The sequence below is a fragment of the Prionailurus viverrinus genome, chromosome B3 (genome assembly GCF_022837055.1).
Source record: "Prionailurus viverrinus isolate Anna chromosome B3, UM_Priviv_1.0, whole genome shotgun sequence".
In the NCBI taxonomy this organism is placed as follows: Eukaryota; Metazoa; Chordata; class Mammalia; order Carnivora; family Felidae; genus Prionailurus; species Prionailurus viverrinus.
The window spans coordinates 142,660,120-142,682,130 of NC_062566.1; the positions used below are offsets into that span (position 1 = coordinate 142,660,120).

At 53.9% G+C, this 22,011-nt stretch overlaps 1 long non-coding RNA gene and 4 gene segments (V, D, J or C); 1 reads left to right on the top strand and 4 right to left on the bottom strand.

The window, feature by feature from the left end:
* Window positions 1-22,011, bottom strand: part of LOC125168484 (immunoglobulin heavy constant alpha 2-like) — a 350,186-nt gene that overhangs the window by 103,620 nt on the left and 224,555 nt on the right.
* Window positions 1-22,011, bottom strand: part of LOC125168488 (immunoglobulin heavy constant gamma 4-like) — a 238,365-nt gene that overhangs the window by 67,468 nt on the left and 148,886 nt on the right.
* LOC125168486 (immunoglobulin heavy constant gamma 1-like) overlaps window positions 1-22,011 on the bottom strand; it is a 533,257-nt gene that overhangs the window by 44,320 nt on the left and 466,926 nt on the right.
* LOC125168528 (uncharacterized) lies at window positions 48-20,310 on the top strand. Its single transcript, XR_007153188.1, has 3 exons — window positions 48-651; window positions 3,026-3,157; window positions 17,895-20,310. It is a non-coding gene; the product is annotated as an uncharacterized LOC125168528 (long non-coding RNA).
* The window catches only part of LOC125168481 (immunoglobulin delta heavy chain-like), a 724,259-nt gene continuing 708,456 nt past the window's right edge, over window positions 6,209-22,011 (bottom strand). The window contains 5 exon segments of the C gene segment in view: window positions 6,209-7,941; window positions 8,996-9,144; window positions 20,317-20,631; window positions 20,790-21,116; window positions 21,372-21,440. Of these exon segments, the coding sequence occupies window positions 7,513-7,941; window positions 8,996-9,144; window positions 20,317-20,631; window positions 20,790-21,116; window positions 21,372-21,440 (1,289 nt within the window).

A 22,011-nucleotide genomic window follows, 5' to 3' on the forward strand; every position in this document is an offset into this window, starting at 1 on the left:
TGTTGAATTCGATTTGCTAGTATCTTATTGAGAATTTTTGCATCCATATTCATCAGGAATATTGGCCTGTAGTTCTGTTTTTTTACTGGGTCTCTCTCTGGTTTAGGAATCCAAGTAATACTGGCTTCATAGAATGAGTCTGGAAGTTTTCCTTCCCTTTCTATTTCCAATGACAGCGTTTCAAGAGGCCCCATATCCTGCAGCCAGAGGACAAATAGGACTGAAAATTGGGCCCAGGACCCGGGTAGGATTACAAAGCAGGTTGAAAAGCCCAGAGGGTCTTCCCATGAAGGGAAGGGCCTCGCAGTGAAGAATGGGACCCCAAGACCTGGGATGGACGCAGCTGGATTGGGGTCTGGGATCATGCAGAAAAGGAGGTGCAGGCCTCCCCACCAGGTCCAGAGCCCATCCTGCGGATGTGCTGGCCAAGCCTGAGGGAAACACAAAAAGGAGACGACAACCCATGAAGGCATAATCGTGCCATCGTCACACACCAACAGAGTGCACTTGGTCTTTGGGAACGCGTTGGATCTTTTTTATGGCCACAGGACAGAACAGTGTGTGAATGTACTGCAGGTTTGGAATGCGGAATGTGGCTTGTCAAGGCCTGCGTGTGCTCAGCAGTTTGGCTGGTTGATTAAAGCATTAACGGTAGGTACATCTTTATTAATATGCGTCTGCTGGCCATGCACATTGCTGGGGGGTAGATGTTACCATCTCCCATGATGACTGGGAATCTGTGTAATTCTTCCCACAGGTCTGCTCATTGTTTGCTTTATCTTTTTATTTATTTATTTTTAAAAAATTATCTATCTATCTATCTATCTATCTATTTATTTACGTCCATGTTAGTTGGCATATAGTGTAATCATGATTTCAGGAGTAGATTCCAGTGATTCATCCCCTACATATAACACCCAGTACTCATCCCAACAAGTGTGCTCCTCAATGCCCCTTGTCCATTTAGCCCATGCCCCTCTCACAACCCCCCCAGCAACCCTCTGTTTGTTTTCTGTATTTAAGAATCTCTTATATTTTGTCTCCCTCCATGTTTTTATATTACTTTTGTTTCCCTTCCTTTATGTTCATCTGTTTTGTCTCTTAAAGTCCTCAAATGAGTGAAGTCATACAATTTTTGTCTTTCTTTGACTAATTTCACTTAGCATAATACCCTCCAGTTCCATACATGGAGTTGCAAATGGCAAGATTTCATTCTTCTTGATTGCCGAGTAATACTCCATTATATATGTATATATATATATATATATATATATATATATATATATACATATATATACCACATCTTCTTTATCCATTTATCCATCGATGGACATTTGGGCTCTTTCCATACTTTGGCTATTGTCAATAGCACTGCTGTAAACGTTGGGATGCATGTGCCCCTTTGAAACAGCATACCTGTATCCCTCGGATAGATACCTAGTAGTGCAATTGCTGGGTCGTAGGGTAGTTCTATTTTTAACTTTTTGAGGAACCTCCATACTGTTCTCCAGAGTGGCTGCACAGTTTGCATTTCCACCTTGCTTTATATTTTGAAAGCTGTGGCCCAGGCGTGTGTACATTTAGGGCTGTGTCAGCCCTCTTTATCTCCAGTAATGCCTTTTGCCTTCAAGTCTGTTTTATTTGGGATTAATATGGCCATTGAAGCTTTCCTTGGGCTAATATTTGCACAGAATGTCTTTTGTAAACTTCACCGAGTTAGCTTAACCAGCCCAATATTTTATATTAAAACATAAAGCATAAAAAACACATTATGTATAGACATATTCCCCTGAAACCTTTGACATTTGAGTAGAGCATTTAGCCCATGTATATTTGAGTTTATCCCTATTGCAGTTCCTGGGTGTGCAGGTTCATGGGTCTCATCAAATTTGGAAAGCTTCTGACCATTATTTGGTCCATTATATGCTGCTGGAAACCATGAATTCAGACGCGTCTAGTTCTTTGGCTCCTGGTCACTGTGGATCCTGCCTTTCTTTCATTTTCTCGGCGTGTTACTTACTTGATCAACTGCTGGGCACACCAGCCTCTCTTCTCTGCCCCATTCTTTGCTCACATGGGCACCCTCCTCTCTCATCTCAGACCCAGAGGCCCAGGGCACCCCAGTGGGACCTCTAGACCTGGCTTCAGACCTCTCTTCCCGGTTGGGCCACCCCACCCTGTATGGGGCTCTGAGCTCAGGCTCTGCCCTGGGCCTCTGCTGTCTCCTCCCTCACCATGCAAATATCCACCTTGACCTGCCCACCTGACAGCTTCAGGGACAAAGTCCTCAGGAAAGGATACTGGGTGGAATAGTGCCTCCCTCCAGATTCATGTCCTCCCAGAGCCCATGAATGTGACCACATCTGGAACTGGGCTCCTTGCAGACGTGATCAGTTACAATGCGGCCATATTTGAATGGTTGGCCCTAAATCCAGTATGACTCCTGTCCTTGTAAGAAGAGGGACATTTAGACACAGAGACACAGGGACACAGGCAAATGCCATGTGATGATGGAGCAGAGATTGGCCTGATGCTCTAAGGCCACGGGATGCTGTGTCTCTGGCAGCCAAGCGAAGCTGGAAGAGGTGGGATCCTTCCCTAGAAGCGCTGTGGGGGCCTGCCACACCTTGACTTCAGACGTCCAGCTTCCACGGCCTAGAGGGCGTGGCATTAGGTGCCTCATTTACAGCCACCCCCAAACTAAAGCCAGAAGAGGAAAGAAGCCGCGTGTGTATTTTTGGGGAATGGTGTCTCTGGTGTGGTGGCTGTGTCTCTCAGTGCGCTGCAGGCAACTCTGTCTGCTTGTGTGTCCCCGCTGTGCCATCGGCCAACGGCCTCATCATAGCCCCGTGAAGATGACAGGAGTGTCCCCTAAAGCCGCGGGTGGCCGTCACCCCCCCTCCGTGGTCGGGAGTCTCGTATAATTATTTTCTCCTTTCGTGTTTGTGTTTCTTTGGTTTTGGTTGCTCTTCTTCCAACTTTTAAATTTGGACTCTTGGTTAACTCTGTGTTTTCTCCCCTCCAGACACGTAGGCTACAGTTCCTCTGCTGACGTGACTCGAGACGTGTGCGTCACTAGCCTGTCATCAGGGAGCTTGCTGTGTGGGACCTGAATATTTTGAAATGTACTGAGTTGTGACCCAAGGCTCAGCAGACGGTGAGTTCCTACCAGTTCGCTGTGTGTTTAAGGAATAATTCTCCCTGAGTTCTGGGTGGGAATGCTGGGAAGTCTGCGACTGTGCTTGTGGCCCTGCTGTCGCCTGTCTGTAGGGCTGTGCTGACCTCTCGAGCCCACTCGGGCCGGGCCCTGACCCACCCTGCTCTGAGCCTGCGCTTGGGAAGGCAGCATGACCTCTGCTGGGCCAGATGCTGGACGCAGCCGCAGCACCTCCCTCTCTGCCCAGTGCCTCTCTGACTCCTGCTCTCCAGCCTCGGCTGCTGAGTGCCCTGCTCCTGGCCTCTGGCACTCCCTGCCTCCTGGCTTGGACTTCTGTTCTGTGCACACTCCATCCCTGCTAATCCCCACCAGTCCCGTGAGGATAAACGCCACCCATATACCGGTGGCTCCAGATTCCGGTCCCCATCTTGGGCCTCTTTGCGAACACGGCAGCCCAGCACCCCTTGTTGGATGTCTAATGGGCAGCTCCAACTCGCCATCTTGGAAAGGGAGCTCTTGACCCCGATCTCAGTAAGTGGCAATTCCATGTGTGCTGTGAGTTGGGAGGTCCTGTGGGTGCAATTCTGCAAACCCATCAGGTCTTGTGCCCCAGGATGTGTGTGCTCTGAACCCTGCTCTCTGCTGCCACTGCCCCCGCCCTGCTGCCTCCGTCTCCCCATGAGACTTCTGCACAGTGGGCTTTCCATCACCTCAGAGTGAAGTCCAGGGCTCATTTCTGCCCCAGGACCCTTTCATCTGCTGCACCTTCTGCCTGCAGTGTGCCCCTTGCCCCCATGCTGGCCCTGCAGGTCAGTCACACCCTCTAGGATGTGTCAAATAGCACCTGCCGTGGATGTTTGTGTCTGGTCTCCTTGTTTTTTACACGACATTTCCTTTTTTTTAAACTGTGCTGTTCATCTCTCATCAGGATGATGGTGCCACGGTGCAGGGGTCCAAGTCCTTCCATGGTAACACCTGCCTGGCACACAGCGGGCTGTTGATGAGTAGCCGCTGTCTGGATAAGCGGTCATTTGTTTGAAGTGGCTTTTCTTTGGTTCGTTGTGTGTTTCCTCGGTTATTTGTGTTTACAACCTACTGGAAATGATCTCTCCCTCCCCACCTTCCACTGAAAACGTTTCCATGCAGGTCAAATTCCTCCCGCTCACTGCATTTCTCCATCGTTCATTTACTTGGACTCCGTGATGGTGGCTGGGCCATGTACTCAGATACGTGGTCAAACACTAGTCCAGAGAGAGAAGGTATTTTAGAAATGTGATTAACCTTTAGATCAGTGGCCACTTAGTAAAGCAGATTGCCTCCACGTGACGGTGGGCTTTGTCAAATCAGTTGAAAGCCTTGAGAGAAAAGTGGCTGAGGTCCCATGAGGAAGAGGGGTTCTACCTCCAGACGGCCTTCTGAACTTGCCCACTCTGGGTCCCCAGGATGCTGGCCCATTTTATAGATTTGGGCTCACCAAGCCTATACAATCATGTGTCCGAACCTGAAAGTGCCCCCCTTTATATGTATACATACTTTAAAAATAAGATCATCTCTCACGCACACCTATCATTCAGTCATCTGCCTATCATCCATCATTGTTTATTCTCTGAAGAACTATGACCAACACAGACTCTTTTGGACGTTAGACGCTTTGGCCTCTGTTTCGGGAGCTTTTTACTTTGTTTATGGGGACTCTGTCCTTATAGGTATTTGGTCTTTGCTCTGCAGGCAGAGCTGTGAGTCTCATTTTTTAAAGTTCCTGGCCTTGCTGTCATTCTGAGAAAGTCCTTATTTACCTCAAGAGAATGTAAATGCTTCCCTGTAACTTCCTCCGGTCTTACTGTGGACTTGTGTCCCTCAGTAGCACTGATGCTGCCATTGGGGGCAGGGTCCCATCTCCTGGCACCGAAGCAGTCTTGTTCCGGCCACTTGTCTTCCGGAATAACCTCAGCGAACATGGGTTTGGCCGTGGGCCGGGAATGGACATCAGGGCCTTGGCTGGACAGCACAGGTATCTGGTTTCTGCCCAGGTGCTGGGAGGTCTCAGTCCACAAGCCCTGGGGGGCAGGGCTGGCTCAACCCTTCCCCCCAAACACCAAGACATGGGGTCCGGTTGGATGTGGGACCTGCATGGGGCAGACAGCTGGGCAGCGGGTTCCATGCTGTGGGATCAGGTTTGTCAAGCTGTGATTTAGGTGTGGGAGGACACACATGTCCTGTTTATCAGCACGGCTGGAAACAGGTGTTTCTGCCCAGAGCAGGCGGCGTCCCGGCAGGCGAGGCTGCGGTGGTCCGGCTGAGCTGTGGAGCGTGCAGGACACGGCCCTCCCCTCGGACCACATGTCACAGTGCTGAGTTCGGGCCTGTGGCCGCAGAGCTGGGGAAAGTCACAAACGCGTTGTGTGGAGGGAAACAGCCAAGCCAGGGCCCCATGGGGGCTGTCACATGCCTCTGGCAGATAGACAGTTTGGCCGAGGTCGGTTGGTGCTTATGTAAGACGAAAGGAGAAGTCATGGTGGAGGGCAGCCCACGGGATTCTTCTGCTGAAGAAACGAACCCAGCTGGCCAGGAGGGGCTGGGTTCACGCATGCTTTCCCCAAATGGAGCTCTGGCACTAGACGGATGTGCTCTGTCGTGTACTCTAGGGCATGTTGTAAGTTTGCTTCCTAGACAGAGAGAAGCTCAAATATGGACCTGCTGGGCCCAAACAGACACCCAGCATGCTCAGGGGCTTGGTGCCTTGCCCTCTTCCATTCTCCCAGGGCCTGCGGATGGGGCTGTGGGGTGTCAGTCCAAGGGCAGAGCCCAGAGCCAGGGGCAGCTTCCTTGGGAACAGCTGGGAGACAGCTGTGGCCGCCCTGTGGCGTCTCTGGGTGAGGCTGGGCGGGAGGATGAGGTTGAGGTCTGGAGGCCCAAGTGCACACCCTCCTTTGAGTCCTGCCGGACCATTCATTCGTTTGTGTGCTCACTCATTCATTCCTTCAGCTACTGTGCATGCTGGGCGTGTGCTGTCCTTGCTTCCATGGGGCTTGGAGGCCGACTGGGAGGAGGACAGACCCTGGGGCAGGCAGATGGTTTCGGGCCGTGAAGTCAGAGGAGCAGGCCCGGATGGCCTCGAGGTGGCTGGCGCTGGGGAGGCCTGGCCAGTCCAGCTGGGTTAGGCAGAAAGAGCCTTGTTCCTGATGTAAAGGGAGACCGTCAGCGGCTTTGAGCCGGGGCTACGGGCTCACAGGTCTTTAGGGGACCAGACCAGCTGTGGGCCGGGGAGGGGGCAGGCCTGGAGGCGGGCTGTACCACAGGGAGCTCTGGGTGGGTGTGACGTGGCTTGGAGTGTGTGGGAGGCAGGTCGCGATGACTTCGGGGTGTCTTTCGGGGGCCACTCGGCAGGCGGTCATTTACTGAGGTGGCAGCCTGGGGGAGGGTAGACTTCCGAAGGAGCTAACTGGGAATACAGGGACCGCAGTGTATTGTAAATGTGTGCCGTGTGCAGGAGGACACATCCGGGGGACAAAGTGCTCTTGTGACTCAGGGTCCATGTTGCGGGGGACGTGCGTTCACTGAGCAAGTGTTTCTGAGCACCTCCATGTGCTGGGCTCTTCTTTCTGTGTTGGGCGTCATCAGGGAGCCACAGAAAACACTGTGCTCTTGGCATTAACTTTCTGGGTGATGGGAAAGAAATAACCAACCAATATAATGAGAGAGGGAGCCCCAGAGTGTGCCAGAGGGGCAGAGAAGAAAACGCAGTGGGGGAGCGGCACAGGGCAAGGGCATGGCCACTACGGGACCCGTGTGCGGACGAGCTGTGGGGGCACTGAGGCCTCCTGTGAGCTCTGGACACAGGGCTGCCCTTGCCACTGATAGGTCGCCGAGGGCAGGGTGGGCAGGGTGAGCCCTCCGGGACACAACCGTGGGCAGCCTCCTGAGTGGGTGCCACAAGGCTGGGGCAGCAGGTGGGCCCAGAGAGAGAACAGGATCTGTTCTCAGAGTTTGGCCTGAGACCCTAGATGGGGCCCCCTCGGCCAGCAGCGGTGACATGGGGACCCAGGGTGTGAGTTTCCTGTGGCTGCCACAGCAAATCCCACAGACCTTTGTCTCCTCAGGGTCTGGAGCCAAGAAGTCTGCCCCCAGCCCCTGGGCCACAGGCGGGCGTGGGCAGACTCTGGGACACAGCCTGTCCCCGGGTTTCCCTGCTCCAGGAGCAGCACCTGGGCTTGTGGCCACCCCGGGCACCTTGCTCTGGTGTCACGCTGCCTTCTCCTGTGGCTCTGTGACAACAGTGACCCCCACCAGCCGAGACCACCTCTCTTCTTGTACCCTGACCTTGAGGCAGCTGCAAAGTGCCTTTGCCCCAGAGGTCACATGCAGAGGCCATGGGGGTCGTCTGACCACAGCCCCGCGTCCGGTCGTGGCATGTCAGGTGTCAGGTGTGGGTCAGCCTCCACTGGCCACGTGCAGGGATGAGCATGAGCTGAAGCCGTGGATGGATGAGGGTGGGTGAGGACGGAGGTGGTGAGAGGGACGAGCAGTGACAGGGGGACACCAGCGTTGTGGCATTGGGGGCGGGGGGGGGCCGTGGACCGGCTGGGCTTGATGGTGGCTGCCTTCACTCTTGCCCCTGGCCAGCGGGTGGCGTCCACTGTGCTCACCTGCCCCCGTGACCACTTCCTCTTCTGCAGCTGGGGACCCTGGGCGACGGCAGGCTTCCAACGGTGACTGTGTGCTGGGCAGCACCAGGGTCTCCCATGCGCCCCTTCAGGCACGACTGCGCGCACTGCCCCCGCCTGCTGCACCGGAGGGAACAGACCCAGGAGGCCGTGGGGCCAGGCACACACAGAATGAGCTCCATGTGTGGGCAGCACCCACTGCCCCCAGCTAGGTGCATGGGAGCCGTGTGGCGCCTGGGCATGTGTCTGTGCGCATACGTGAGCACACACGGTCTGCAGACCAGTGCGTGTACTATGTGTGTGCAAGCACGAGCCTGGCGCTTGCACATGTGTGTGCGCGTGCTGTGTCTGTAGGCTGCAGTGTGCGCGAGCATTGCCTGTGTCTGTGCACGCGTGCTTCTGTGTGAACTGTGCCGTGCACATGTGTGCGTGTGCGTGTGCGTGTGGTGGGTGTATCTGTGAGTGTGCAGAGCGACACCTCTCCCCCCGCTGGCTTCCCCACGGGGCAGCCCCCCATGGCCCGCCTGCCACAGCCGCACCCCAATCCCGGCTGGGACTCTCTCTCAGCCCCGGATCCTCTGAGCTGACGGAGGCAGGGAGACAAGAGGCAGGGTATGTGAGCAAGGCTGTTTATGGGGCCGGCTGGCAGGTGGGAAGGCAAGGGCCCACAGTCAGGGCCGCTGGTTCAGGAAGCGTGGGCTGGGTTTGGCGGCCGAGCCCTGGGCACAGGTGGACAGAGACGAGCATGGGGCAGGCAGAAGTGGGGCCGGGGCGCCCCGCACAGGCCAGAGTCCCAGCCTCCCTTCTCTGCGGGTGCAGGACATCTGCTCTCCTGGGGCTACTTCACCTGCAGCAAGAGCCCAGGGATTAGGAAGGGGGCCGGTGGCCGGAGGGTGCAGAGGGGGGATGTGAGGAGCCAGGTCCCCAGACGACAGGGCCCAGACCTCCGTGTACTTGTGAGCAGGTGCAACGTGCCCACTTCCTGGCCAGAGTGCTGTGGCAGAGGGGAGGAGCCTCTGATGCCTGACAGGCCCCGGGCCCATGTCCACGGCCCATGGCAGCTGCACATCCCTCCCGCTCCCACCAGGCTCCCTGGGCTGGCTCCAGTGTGCCCCCCACCGGGCAGGGCATCGCCTCCCTCTAGCCCTGCACACAGGTGTGCTGGCTGCCTTACTTTGATGAAGGTGACGAAGCCGCTGTAGAGCAGAGTGAGAAGGAAGAGGGCCGCGAACGTGGGCCACAGTCTGCCGGTGTCTTCCAGGTCCGTGGAGCCGCCGCCGCTCTCGTCATGGCTCTGGGGGGCTGGGGGGGTCATGTCCAGACCTGGGGAGCAAGGGCACTAGTGAGGAGGTTGGGTTCGGAACCCGCACACGACGGGTTGCTGAGTGACAGGGGACTGCTCCGGGCATGCTTCTCCCGACCCGGAGTCTGTGAGGCTTCTCCCGGCCGGGTCCCCCAGTGCCCACAGAGCCAGACGGGGCCCCCCACCCCGTGCAGCAGACGGGCCGGAACCGAGCACTGTGGCGCACAAGTCCCAGGCGCGAGCGGGAGGTGGTTGTCACCCGGTAGGGGTAGTCGCACAGGGGACCCAGCCAGGCAACGAGAGGTGGGAACGGCACGCACGAAGCTGTTCTGGGAGAGAGCCGGGAGGGCAGAGGGGCCCCGAGTGGCTGCCGCGGAGAGCTCGGGCGAGTGGGGGCAGGGTGGGCATGGCGGGATCTGCATCTCTGAGCAGCCGCTCCCCTGGACACTCGGGCGGGGGCCAGGATGGGAGGGGTTGCCGGGGTCCTGGTTCAGGGCCCAGTTCCTGTGTCACGGGGCGTGAGCGTGGAAGTCGTGTGCGCTTGCAAACTTTATAGTGGTCTGTTTATTCTAATAATGAAAACATGGCAATCTTTGTTAGTTTCATCTTTCTAGTAATTAAACCCTGTTGCATTCTACGAAGGTGTTGGTCCATGAGAACAGGAAATATTAACAAAGGCAGCTGTCCTTGCTCCAGATAATTTGAGAAAACCTGTTCCAGACATGTGAAGTGTAGTGGTGAACGGTTGGGGGGTCAGCTGGACAGTCAAAAGTTACACAATCCTGCACTGACAGTGCCCTGTCCAGGTAAAGGCCATGTGTTCTGACCCCCCACCAGAGCACCAGACTGAGCCCCAGGGCATCGAAGGCTGCTCAGAGGACAGGAGGGTGGGTGGGTGACATGTTCATTTGCACCCGTCAGTCCAGTGAGGTGGGCCAGGCCGGTGGGCTGCGTGTTGGGCTTGGCCGAGGAGATGCTGTGATGTGGTTGGGTGTTATCAGAACTGCTGTTAATGACAGAATCTGGATCTCCTGTGGGTCTAACTCTGCTGCTTCTTATCTTGATTATGGCTGAAGCTTTTCTGCTTCTTTGCATGTCTTTTAATTTTTGATTGCACGCTGGGCATTGTAAACAAACAGCCAGCACTGGAGAAGTGGAGCATATGATAGCACTTTCCTCGGGGCCGGGGTGAGGGCACATCTGGTCTGTCTAATCCCACTTGAGCCGGTGGGATGTCAGGACAGTTGGCTTCAACTCCAATGTTTGGGGTGGGTCAGGCCCCTCCCTCCACTGGGCTTCAGAGTCCAAGCACCATGCAGGACTGGAGATCTGTCCCAGCTCTGAGCACAGGTCCTGTCTGGGGCAGTCAGTGGTGGAGGGGATACAGTTGGGGCTCATCCCTATTCTTATTCCTCATGTCAGCCCATGTGGATGTTAAAGCCTTGACTGATTCCCTCAGGCCTCTCTCCTCCCTGGATGCTGATACCTCTGTCCGCCTGTGCCCAGGGTGGGGATAACGTAACCGTGTCCGTCGGTGTCCAGGGTGGGGGTAACGTGGCCAACAATGTTGTCTTGCCCAGGAACCAGGTCAGCTGGGCTTCTCTGAGTCCTCAGCTCTTCGGTGACTTTAAATAAAGCTGGTTAATAAAGTGCGTGTGGCGCCGTCCTGCTGTTCCCGCTTGCCACGCTGCCTTCATTATCTGTGACGTCCTCACTGGAAGCGCACGCATCCCGGTGCTGGGCAGCAAGGCTGGGCTGTGCGGGCACGGCCGGCAGGAAGACACCCTCAAGGAGGCCACTGTGATTAGTGGGGGAAGGACTGGAGGCAGTTGGCAGAGAAGTCCGGACGCTATAGGGTCCCCACACGAAGTGGAGAGTGTGGGCCTGTGGGGAGTAAGCTTAAGAATCCCCCGGGCTTACACCAAGGGGTTAACAAGGCACAGAGAAGTACGAAACTATAGGATGCTCACCCCCGAGTTTGGGTAAACAAGACAAGGCAGCCGAGAATAGGGGGGTATAGAGGCCCCCGATGCATAGGTATATGAAATAAACAAGATTAGGCGTTCAGGGCAGAAGCACCCCCAATTTAGTACGATAGCAGCTTTCACGGGAGAATAGGACCAAGCTGGGTAAATTGGCGAACTGGACTATGGACCCCTGCACTGCAGGCGTAGCGGCCCAGAGCGGAGATGGTTAACGAAAGCAAAGGTGCCTTGTCAACCCTGAGGTCTCGTGTCCTCCCTGCCTCATCCCCAAGGCTGAGATAAACAGAGGTGCTGCCTCAGGTCCGCTGTAAACAACCTTCCTCCCCACTGCCCGGCGCCCGGATTTTGTTTTGTGTTAACCCAAACCCCTAACGCCGAGGATCCTCAAGACCCCCTTTCCCTCACGTCCACAAGTGAATGTTCACAGATTCCTCGTCTCTTTGTGCACGTCCATCGCCGTGTTTGTAAGCCTTCTGATCCTGATACAAACGGGGCAAGGGCCCTTATTCAGGTCTTGTCTTTTCCTGGACATTAGCCACCTCTCACTTTAATCCTGTGTCCTGCTCTCTTGCTGGCCAAGAGAGAACTTTAGACTTGGAGTCTACAGCAGATGGTGACCCCATTGTGACAGAAGGAAAGGGGACTATGGGCCGACGTGGCAAGGTGCTGCCGCGGCCAGGCAGTGCGACACAAGGACTGCAGGACGCCGCGGAACGCTAAAGGAGCTCCAAGAAAAAAAAAAAAACGCACACGCACTGGTTACTGTCTCTACCTGATGAGGTGAGGGATAAAGCGAAACTAGATTCGCCGCCGCAGAGCTTTTTGAGAGTTCTCCCATGGGGCAACTCCCTCCCTCTGACTCCCTAGCCCCTGAACAAACGCGCTATGTTCGAATTTCTCAGTCCCTAGGAGAGATAGCAGGGACTACTCTAAATTATAAGGCTCTCCTTAGATTACTGGCTGTCCAACAAAATTGCCCTTGGTTCCCAGAACAAGGAACTTATGATCTTGATGTGTGGGAACGAGTAGGGAAAACGTTAAAGGCCAGGCATTCTAGAGGGGCTAGTACCCCCCTAAAGTAATCCTCCCCTGGTCCATTGTCCATACTGCCCTTCTCCCCTCAAGCTCGGACGGTGTATATGAAGATGTAGTTATCTAAAAAGGAGGAGAAACCTCGCTCCCCCTCTAGCCAGCCTGTGCCTGTGGCTCCTTTACAGCCAGGAGATAGTCCTCCTCCCCCAAAAGGGTGGTACGATATCGATATCGAGCCTCTGAAAACTTCACCGACCTGCTCTGATAAAGTCCTCGCCCCGGTGCAAAAGTACATTAAAAAAAGCCCATAAGGCCAGGAAACTCCAGCTATTTCCCATCGACAGGCAAATGGGCAATTTGGTCATGAAGGCCTGCTCTTTCTAACTGTAAAAGAATTACAAAAATCAGTTCGGCCGTATGTCCATCGCAGCCCTTTTACAATGGGTATTTTAGAAAATATTCGCGGCTCTCATTCCATGTGTGCCTGGGACTGGGGCTCTCTTAACATCATCCGGACCCCAGCCCAGTATGCTGTCTGTGCCCAAGAGTTTCATGATGTTCGCATGACTCGTGCTGTGCAGAACTTTGCCGCTGCTATTCTGGTGTCTTTTCAACAACTGTCTGACACAGGGCAGTATCCCCAACCAAGGCAGCCAGCCCAGCTTCCAGTCACTGTCAGCAAAGCAATGCACCGAAATAGCGCAGTGGATTTTACAGAGGGCATCCCTGATATAGGGACTCTAACTCTCTCTGTCTCACTGTTTCTCCCTATACACTCTGTTAGTCTTACTATATGTGAGGGCCTCTCCCTCATTCATTTCCTGGGTTAATAACGATGATGATTAGAACCAATTTTCTCTGGCTAGTCTACCTCGGGATAGAGATTTTAAGGAATATTCCCAAGCAGCTGCCGAAACTCTTTTTGTTTGGGGGAATTTCCCTGCCTTCTCTGGCCCAACATGGACTGCCTAATTCCACTAGTGCAAAACAAAACAAAACAAAACAAAACAAAACAAATGATACAAAACAAAACAAAAATCGATATCTGTTCATCTAGCTGAGCTGACAGAATTTAGGACCATATAAACTCTTTTCTCTGTCCTCTGTGCCCTTCTCTGCCTTCAGGCCTCTTGGAGGTTCCTCACCTTTTCTGTCTTCTCTCCCCCTTCCTCCCATTTCTGCACCGCCTGGGGTAAGGCCTGCTATCTGAATCTTCAATGCTTCAGACAGCACTCCTCCCCATGCCGTCAAAAGGCAAAAACATGAAGACAAAAGCTTCTGCACTGCAAAGGAAACAATCAACAAAACTAAAAGGCAACTGATGGAATGGGAAAAGATATTTGCAAATGACATGTCGGACAAAGGGCTAGTATCCAAAATCTATAAAGAACTCACCAAACTCCACACCCAAAAACCAAATAATCCAGTGAAGAAATGGGCAGAAAACATGAATAGACACTTCTCTAAAGAAGACATCCAGATGGCCATCAGGCACATGAAAAGATGCTCAATGTTGCTCCTCATCAGGGAAATACAAATCAAAACCACACTCAGATATCACCTCACGCCAGTCAGAATGGCTAAAATGAACAAATCAGGAGACTATAGATGCTGGAGATGATGTGGAGAAATGGGAACCCTGTTGCACTGTTGGTGGGAATGCAAACTGGTGCAGCCGCTCTGGAAAACAGTGTGGAGGTTCCTCAAAAATTAAAAATAGACCTACCCTATGACCCAGCAATAGCACTGCTAGGAATTTACCCCAGGGATACAGGACTGCTGATGCATAGGGGCACTTGTACCCCAATGTTTACAGCAGCACTTTCAACAATAGCTAAATTATGGAAAGAGCCCAAGTGTCCATCCACTGATGAACGGAGAAAGAAATTGTGGTTTATATACACAATGGAATACTACGTGGCAATGAGAAAGAATGAAATACGGCCTTTTGTAGCAATGTGGATGGAACTGGAGAGTGTGATGCTAAGTGAAATAAGTCATACAGAGAAAGGCAGATACCATATGTTTTTACTCTTATGTGGATCCTGAGACACTTAACAGAAGACCATGCGGGGGGGGGGGGGGAGGGAAAAAAAAGTTAGAGAGGGAGGGAGCCAAAGCATAAGAGACTCTTAAAAACTGAGAACAAACTGAGGGTTGATGGGGGGTGGGAGGGAGGGGAGGGCGGGTGATGGGCATGGAGGAGGGCGCCTGTTGGGAGGAACACTGGGTGTTGTATGGAAACCAATTTGACAGTAAATTTCATATTGAAAAAATAAATTGAGGTAAATTCATTGGATATCTAGTGAGATAAGAGGCTAAAGCACTAACTACTAGATGTAGGTTTGTGCTTCTGACTTGTTGCAAAATAAAGACTAAGGATATTTGGAACTGTTAAAAAACATGCTTTATGCTTAATGGATTCATAAGTCTACTACCTAAATTTTTCTAAGTAACAGACAATTCACAATTGGTCGCTATCTAGTTTTCACTGGAGACTAAGGTTTCTAAGAGTTAAAATTCTGCTAAATGTAGTTAAAACTGATGAAAATAACAAAGCAACTCTGTGTGTAGGAAAGTAGGCGATATGAAAGAAAGATATAAGAAATGTAAATATATTTTGTTGAAGGTAAAAGAAAGTAATTTTGTCCTATTCAAGACTGGTTCTTTGCAGAGAAATGGCTTGGGACAAAATCTAAATGCAAAGAAAAGTTGTGGAAGTTTCGTGCGGGAAATCTTTAAAAAGGAATTTTATGTGTGGTCGGGACGGACGAAAGTTAAAGTAAATGGATTTGAAAACTATACGGGGTTGAGATTAAAATTCCTCCTCCTTTGAGCCAAAGGCTGGGAAAATGATGGCAGTACCCTTGGTGCCGCCTCCAAATCCTCCACGTTTGTGTTGTTCCTGTTTAGCAGGGGACTGGATGCCTCTGCCAGATGACGGGGGGATGATATTTGAAGGGCTTTTACTCAGATACGTGGGAGCCGTTTTGCTAAACTTAGCCCATCGTACGCCACAAATGGATATTCACATGGCTGAAACATATTTGTGTGGGCATTGCCGAGAAAGGCAGGGGAATAGACCTTGGCTTTGGCCCTTTAACCCCCTGCCCCGACGGCCAGTGATCAATATGTCAGTTACTGCTGAGCAGAAGTAAAATTAGTGCACCCTGCAACAACTACAGAAAACATAACACATTTTCGTTAATGGTAATGAATAAGTAAGTCAATACATAAACGTAATACATTTTTGTTAATGGTAATAAGTAAGTCAATACATAAACGTGTAAATAATTTTAACACAAAGGGTAAAACAGCAGGACAACATGCCCTTCTAAGTTGTTTCACTTAAGCCTTGGTTGGAATTACCCGTTTATTACAATCCACAAGGCCAAGCAATTGTAAAATGAACATATATTATGCTCAAAACATGTGAAAAAACAGAAAGGGGGAGATACCCCTGGCTGTCTGCATGGCAACCTCAGCTTCTCGATCGGGCTATGATTACTCTTCACTTTTTAAATCTCAATCCTCAAGGACTCACCCCAGCTGCGGGGCATTCTTTGAAATCAGATAAACCCTCTCACCCTATGGTGCTCTGCAGAAACCCCTGAAGGGGGGCCCACACAGACGGCCCACTCAGCTTCCCGCCTGGGGTCGAGGATATGCTTGTGTTCTTTCAGATTCCTGACCTCTGTGGATTCCCTCAGAGGGAACCATGAGGGAATGGCATGGTGGAGACCCCTAGGATATAGTCCGATGAACCAAGACTTCCGGAGAATGACCCCGAGGGAGCGGCCCCCTTCTTCAAGGTGGGAGAAGCCTCTTCGTGGACTCCTCATCCTGAAGCCACTCTACAAACACAAGTCCTTGCCCATGATATAACACGGGGAAGCCTTAAAGCGCCTGTCTAACCAGGCTGACATCCTCTTACAACACAGTGATATTGCATATATCCCTGATTCGCATCTGATGGCCGTGACTTCTGTCATTAACAAAAATTCAATACGTGTAAGCCTGATTATACTCCTTGCCCTCATTTGTCCAGGCCAAGCTCGATATTCATATTGGGCTCATCTCCTTAACCCACCTCTACTTGACAGCTTAACACTCCTAGGAGGCAGCGGGGTCAGTACTGTTGTCTGGACATGTCCTCCACTGTGCAGGGCTGCCCATGGCTGGGCCTGGGCTGTCAGGGGGTGTCCGAGCCACTGGAGGCTGGCACAGCCTTATTCTTATTAGCAACAATGACACTGAGTTCATGGGAGGAGCCACTCTTAACCCTCCCTTCCAAATGGAACAAGAGCATTGGCTTTAAATGCCAAGACCCCAGTGGTGGCTTCCTCCAGCACCTCCTGTGTGTGTTACCAAACTCAACAACTTATCTGCTCGTATTAAACGAATAATCAATTGGCTTTTGCAAGTACAGCCCAAAACCTCTACAAGGCCAGACAATTTTCCCTTTTTTCTCAGCCACAAGCTTTGCTATACCTCAAAAAACAAGCATATCTCACACTCCTAATGTTATAGCTTGCTCTAGTCTCAAATATTCAGACCACCCCTGGAACATTATTCCCTGGACAACCTGTTATGGAGAGACTGAACATAATCTTCACTGGGGTAATTGGACTGTTATGATAGGGGTCCTAGAGGATATCATGAAACAAAATAGTCTAATAAGACCGTATCCTTTGGCCAGCCTAGTAGGGGGATATTTTTTGGAAAAATGGAGATTTGTCTGGCCCTATAGTTTCTGCATATAAAGGAAAATTAAAACGACCTTGGCTTGTTAGTCTTTGGAAGCTAGGTCTTCCCTTCTTCACTCTTCCTATCAGCCATGGTGAAATTTATGTAGAACCACATGCTAACCTAACTGGGGCCTCCCTGTACGATAACCAGTTCACATGGACCACTTCAAGGGACTATTTGTGTCCCTTCTCCCTATGTTCTCTTTGCTACCTCCACCATCCAGATCTGACAACTAGGACATAATTATAATATCTCTATGCCCCCAGGCTGGTTTATGTCCTGCATAAGTCATGATAACATCACCCAATTAAACATCTCCTCTTTATTAGTGCTTAGACAGTGCGTCTCAGCCTGGTTCCTGTTAACAACTCTGTGTCCTACATGCATCCATCAGGACCAGGCGTGCTTTCCAAGCTTCTTCGACACTGACACTCTGCTGCAAGGCGGAAAAGATTTGTTAGCCTGTTAATCACGGGCATCCTAGCAGCAGTAGGCGTTATCGCCCCTGCCACCGTAGCTGGAGTCAGCCTGCATCATACTATCCAGACAGCCCATGTCCTTAACGAATTAATAACACCAAAGAATCTGTAAGCCAAACTTCGATTAATAAACAAGTCTTGGCCTGCCTTGAAGCTCTTGAGGCTGCAGTGGAATTCATCGGAAAGAAACAGGAGGCCTTGTTCCTCCGCTCTAAACTGCCCTGTGACCCTAACAACCAGCATATACGCATGACTGCCATTCCTTAGAACCACTCCCCAGCTTGGGACGCTGTCCAGACACACCTTTGAAGTGTCTTTTCTTCCCACCTCTCTGACAATATAGAAGATTTAGCTATGACGTTGAGCCAACAGCTATAATATACAGAGGATAAGCTTAAAAATGAATGAGCTGATTCCTGGGGAATGTGGCGTTACCTAAATCCTTCCGGCTAGCACCCATCTCAAATTCTGGATCACTCTGGGAGGCAGAATGCTTTTACTGTGTCTCTTTTTATGTCTTTGCAGAATCTCCCTCCAACCCACCCAAAAGCAAAAGGAGGGCCAGGAGCTCATCATGACAGTTCTCAAACACAAGACTAGAAGAACCAAGAACAGCAAAAAGGGGGAACTGTGGGGGGTAAGCTTAGGAATCCCCCGGGCTTACACCAATGGGTTAACAAGGCACAGAGAAGTACGAAGCTATAGGATGCTCACCCCCGAGTTTGGGTAAACAAGACAAGGCAACCGAGAATAGGGGGGTATAGAGGCCCCCGATGCATAGGTATATGAAATAAACAAGATTAGGCGTTCAGGGCAGAAGCACCCCCAATTTAGTACGATAGCAGCTTTCACGGGAGAATAGGACCAAGCTGGGTAAATTGGCGAACTGGACTATGGACCCCTGCACTGCAGGCGTAGCGGCCCAGAGCGGAGATGGTTAACGAAAGCAAAGGTGCCTTGTCCACCCCGAGGTCACGTGTCCTCCCTGCCTCATCCCCGAGATAAACAGAGATAAACAGAGGTGCTGCCTCAGGTCCGCTGTAAACAACCTTCCTCCCCACTGCCTGGCGCCCGGATTTTGTTTTGTGTTAACCCAAACCCCTAACGCCGAGGATCCTCAAGACCCCCTTTCCCTCACGTCCACAAGTGAATGTTCACAGATTCCTCGTCTCTTTGTGCACGTCCATCGCCGTGTTTGTAAGCCTTCTGATCCTGATACAAACGGGGCAAGGGCCCCTATTCAGGTCTTGTCTTTTCCTGGACATTAGCCACCTCTCACTTTAATCCTGAGTCCTGCTCTCTTGCTGGCCAAGAGAGAACTTTAGACTTGGAGTCTATGACACAGGCCAAGGAGCAGAACCAGGTCAGGAGGAAGAGGACAGGGGCCTGGTGTGGGGGGACCTTCCGTGCGATGCTTTATAACAATGATGATGCTGGGCATGTGCGTGTGCTCAGGTGACCAGGGGTGCACGTGCACACACACCTGCAGCCTACACCTGGGGCTCTGTGCATGACGGCAGACCAGTCTCCAGCCTTGGCTGAGTCTGTCCAGGGGGCTGGTCCAGCCTCACCTGTGACATCACCTGTGATGGAGAGGCCTGGTTTGTGCCTGGGGAGGGCTCCCATCTGCTGGGTGTAGGAGAGTGGACATTGGAGGAGGTCAGTGTGGACCTGGCCCTCAAGGAGCCTCGGGTGGGGGGTCGATCTCCTTACACACCTGCTTAGGGGATCAGGGGAGGGAAGGTAAGCAGGGCCAGGAGGCTGCTCTGATGACTGGAGAACAGATGTGCCTGAGGGGTCTGAGCCAGGGAAGAGGGTGCCCAGAGGGCAGGGGGCAATGCTGTGGAGATGGGCTGAGGACCAGGAGTCCCAGCCTCGGTGGGGACAGGGGCTGGTGCTAGGACATCACGGGGAGGCCTGCTGGGACACAGGCAGGTGGACTAGGGAGCTGAGGAGAGCCGCCTTTCTAGGGGACCCTTCAGGCTGCTGCCCAACAAGATGTTAGCACTTCCAGATCTGGCTGTAGGAGGCAGTGGGTCAGTACTGTTGTGTGGACATGTCCTCCACTGTGCAGGGCTGCCCTTGGCCGGGTCTGACGAGGGGGTGTCTGAGCCAGTGGAGGCTGGCACAGCCTTCCTGTGTGTCCCCCCCACCACATCGCTGGCATGGCCTCCACATGGCATCTGCCTCTACCCCACTTCTAGGGCCACCTCTCCATGCTCGAACAGCGGGGGGATGGTGTCCTGCTACCTGCTTGGCCTGAGGTGTCCACCTCTGTCCCTCCAGGGCCTTGCCTGGGTGTTGTCCCCTGATGAGGTGGTGAGGGGGCCTGATAGCCAGCCTCTGAGGGGAGAGTGAGCCCTGGACCTCCAGTGTGAGCCCCCACCCTAGTGGGCCTCTGTCCCCTCTGCCCTACAGGTGGCCTGCAGTCAGGGCCTGCTGTGGGCATGTGCGGGTCAGATTCTCTGGGCGCCCCAGCCCAGCTCCCACTTCTGGGTCTACCTGGCTTCTGAGGTGCTGACTGTTCTCCCAAGCCAGTGGGGGTCCTGGGGCTTGGGGAGGCTCAGATGTCCCTGGGAGGGTTGTGTCTGGGATGACCAGCCTCCCCAGGGGAGGCCCCTGCTCTGAGCTCAGCAATGGGGCAGGTCTTGGTGGGAAATGGCTGCTCCTTGGGGGCCCGGCAGGAGTGACACCTACCTCCCACCCCTCCTAGTCCAGCACATGGACTGTGGACATGAGGACAGGCTTCAGGGGGACAGGTATCAGGGTATCCAAAGCCCTGAGTGCAGGGAAAATGTGTGCACACTCCAGGTGCCCACCAGGCTGGGGCAGGGTCATCCTGGCTGGGTGGCACAGACCCTTGGCTGCAGCCCCAGGACCCAGCCCTTCAGCTCCTCTGGGACTGCCCCCCCCCACAGCCCTGGCCCCGTGCCCATGTGTGACTCACTGGCCGTGTCTGGGCTCCAGCTGGCGTTGAGCAACCTTCGGGAGGCCTCGTGCCGGACCACACACGTGTAGGTGTCCGGGCGAGGGACCTGGGCCGTGCGGATGTGCAGGACGCTCCAGGTCTCGAAGGTGCTGCTCCCCAGCTCGGCTGAGGGGGGTGCAGTGGCAAAGGAAGCAGAGTCTACCTGGACCTGGTCCCTTAGCCAGGTGAGGAGGACGTCTGGGGGCGAGAAGCCGGACACCTTGCACAGGAGCCAGGAGGCTGCTCTGGACACAGTCAGGACGTGGACCGTGAGGCTGCTGGGCGCAGAGGCAGCTGCGAGGAGAAGCCTGGTCATGCGCGGGCCACCCGGGGCCTTCGGGGGAGCTGGGCGGCCCGGGTCCTGGACAGAGGAGCGGCTGTGCCAGGCGGGGGTGCGCGCGCAGGGCCCCCAGCCTCACCGTGTTCCCCGGGGGCTGTGGAGGGGGCCTCACCGTGTTCCTTGGGAGCTGCGGACACCACTTGGGAAGCCACGTCCGGGCCGCTCAGCGTGCAGGTGATGTTGGCCCCTGAGGCCCAGGAGGCCACGGGCAAGTCCAGGCGGCTTCTCAGGCTCTGGGAACCATTGGCATTCTCCTCCAGCGGCCCACTGTCCACACCCGCGTGCAGGGGCGCCCCGGCCACCTCCCAGGACAAGCGGGCCTCCTGAAGGCCAGCCCCCACTGCCAGGCAGGTGAAGGTGGCCTGTCCCTTGAGCCATGGGCCCTGCAGGGGAGGCTGTGGCAGGTAGAGGCTGGGAGGGCTGGTGTGGTTCCGACACTCTGCCAGAGGACAGTGGCCTCGGTCACTGGGGGCACTGGGGAGAGCAGACCCGGCCTGGGGGTGGTGCTGTGGGCAGTGCGACATGCCCTCTCTGACTCTGCCCGGCCTGCTGCTCTCCCTGGTGCAGACCCGGCCTTTGTCTCCTCCTGGCCTCCCGCCACCGGCCCAGGGGCTTGCTCCCGAGCTGGGCTGTCCCCGGGGCTCCCAAATCTGTTCTTCCCCTTCTTCCCTGCTCTGTGCCCCAGGGCACTGACCTCTGAGACTGGCGTCTGCTGTCCTTTCCGGCTCTCTGGTTTGCTCCTGGGTGTGGCTGGTGGAAGGCACTGCGGAGGGAGGTGCGGGGAGAGACTGTGTGCTGCACACGTGGTCGGGCCGTGGCCTCCCTGGGCCCCTCAGCCTTCCTGCTCTCTGGGGTTCTGAGACCTGCCCGGACCCGCCACTGCCCCCTAGTCACCACGCCACAGTCACTTCCACACTTGTGGCGACAATGGCCGGTGAGTTACCGGTCCCAGCAGTTTGCTCTGTAAAGGGTCAGACGGCAAATCTTTAGGCTTTTCTGTCTCTCCTCCTCCCTGCCTCCGCCATTCCTCTCAAACTGCAAAGACTTTTGCAGCTTGTAGGAGGAAACAGGCTGTGGGCAGCGTCTGGCTGCGGGGGTGCTGAGGCTCACATGCCCCGGGGGACGGGGACCGGTGAGTGAGTCCCGCTGCACAGACCACTCTGCATTCTTGCCCGGGGGACTCCCCTGTCTCTTGATCAGTCCCCCCACGTGGAGCCAGGGCCCTGGCCGTGTTTGGAGATGGGGGTGTCGCGGCTCTGGCCTGGGTGGGGGCCACCCGTGGGGGGAGGCTCTCTGTCTGTCCAAATGCTTCTGCTAACGTGGCACAGGAGTGA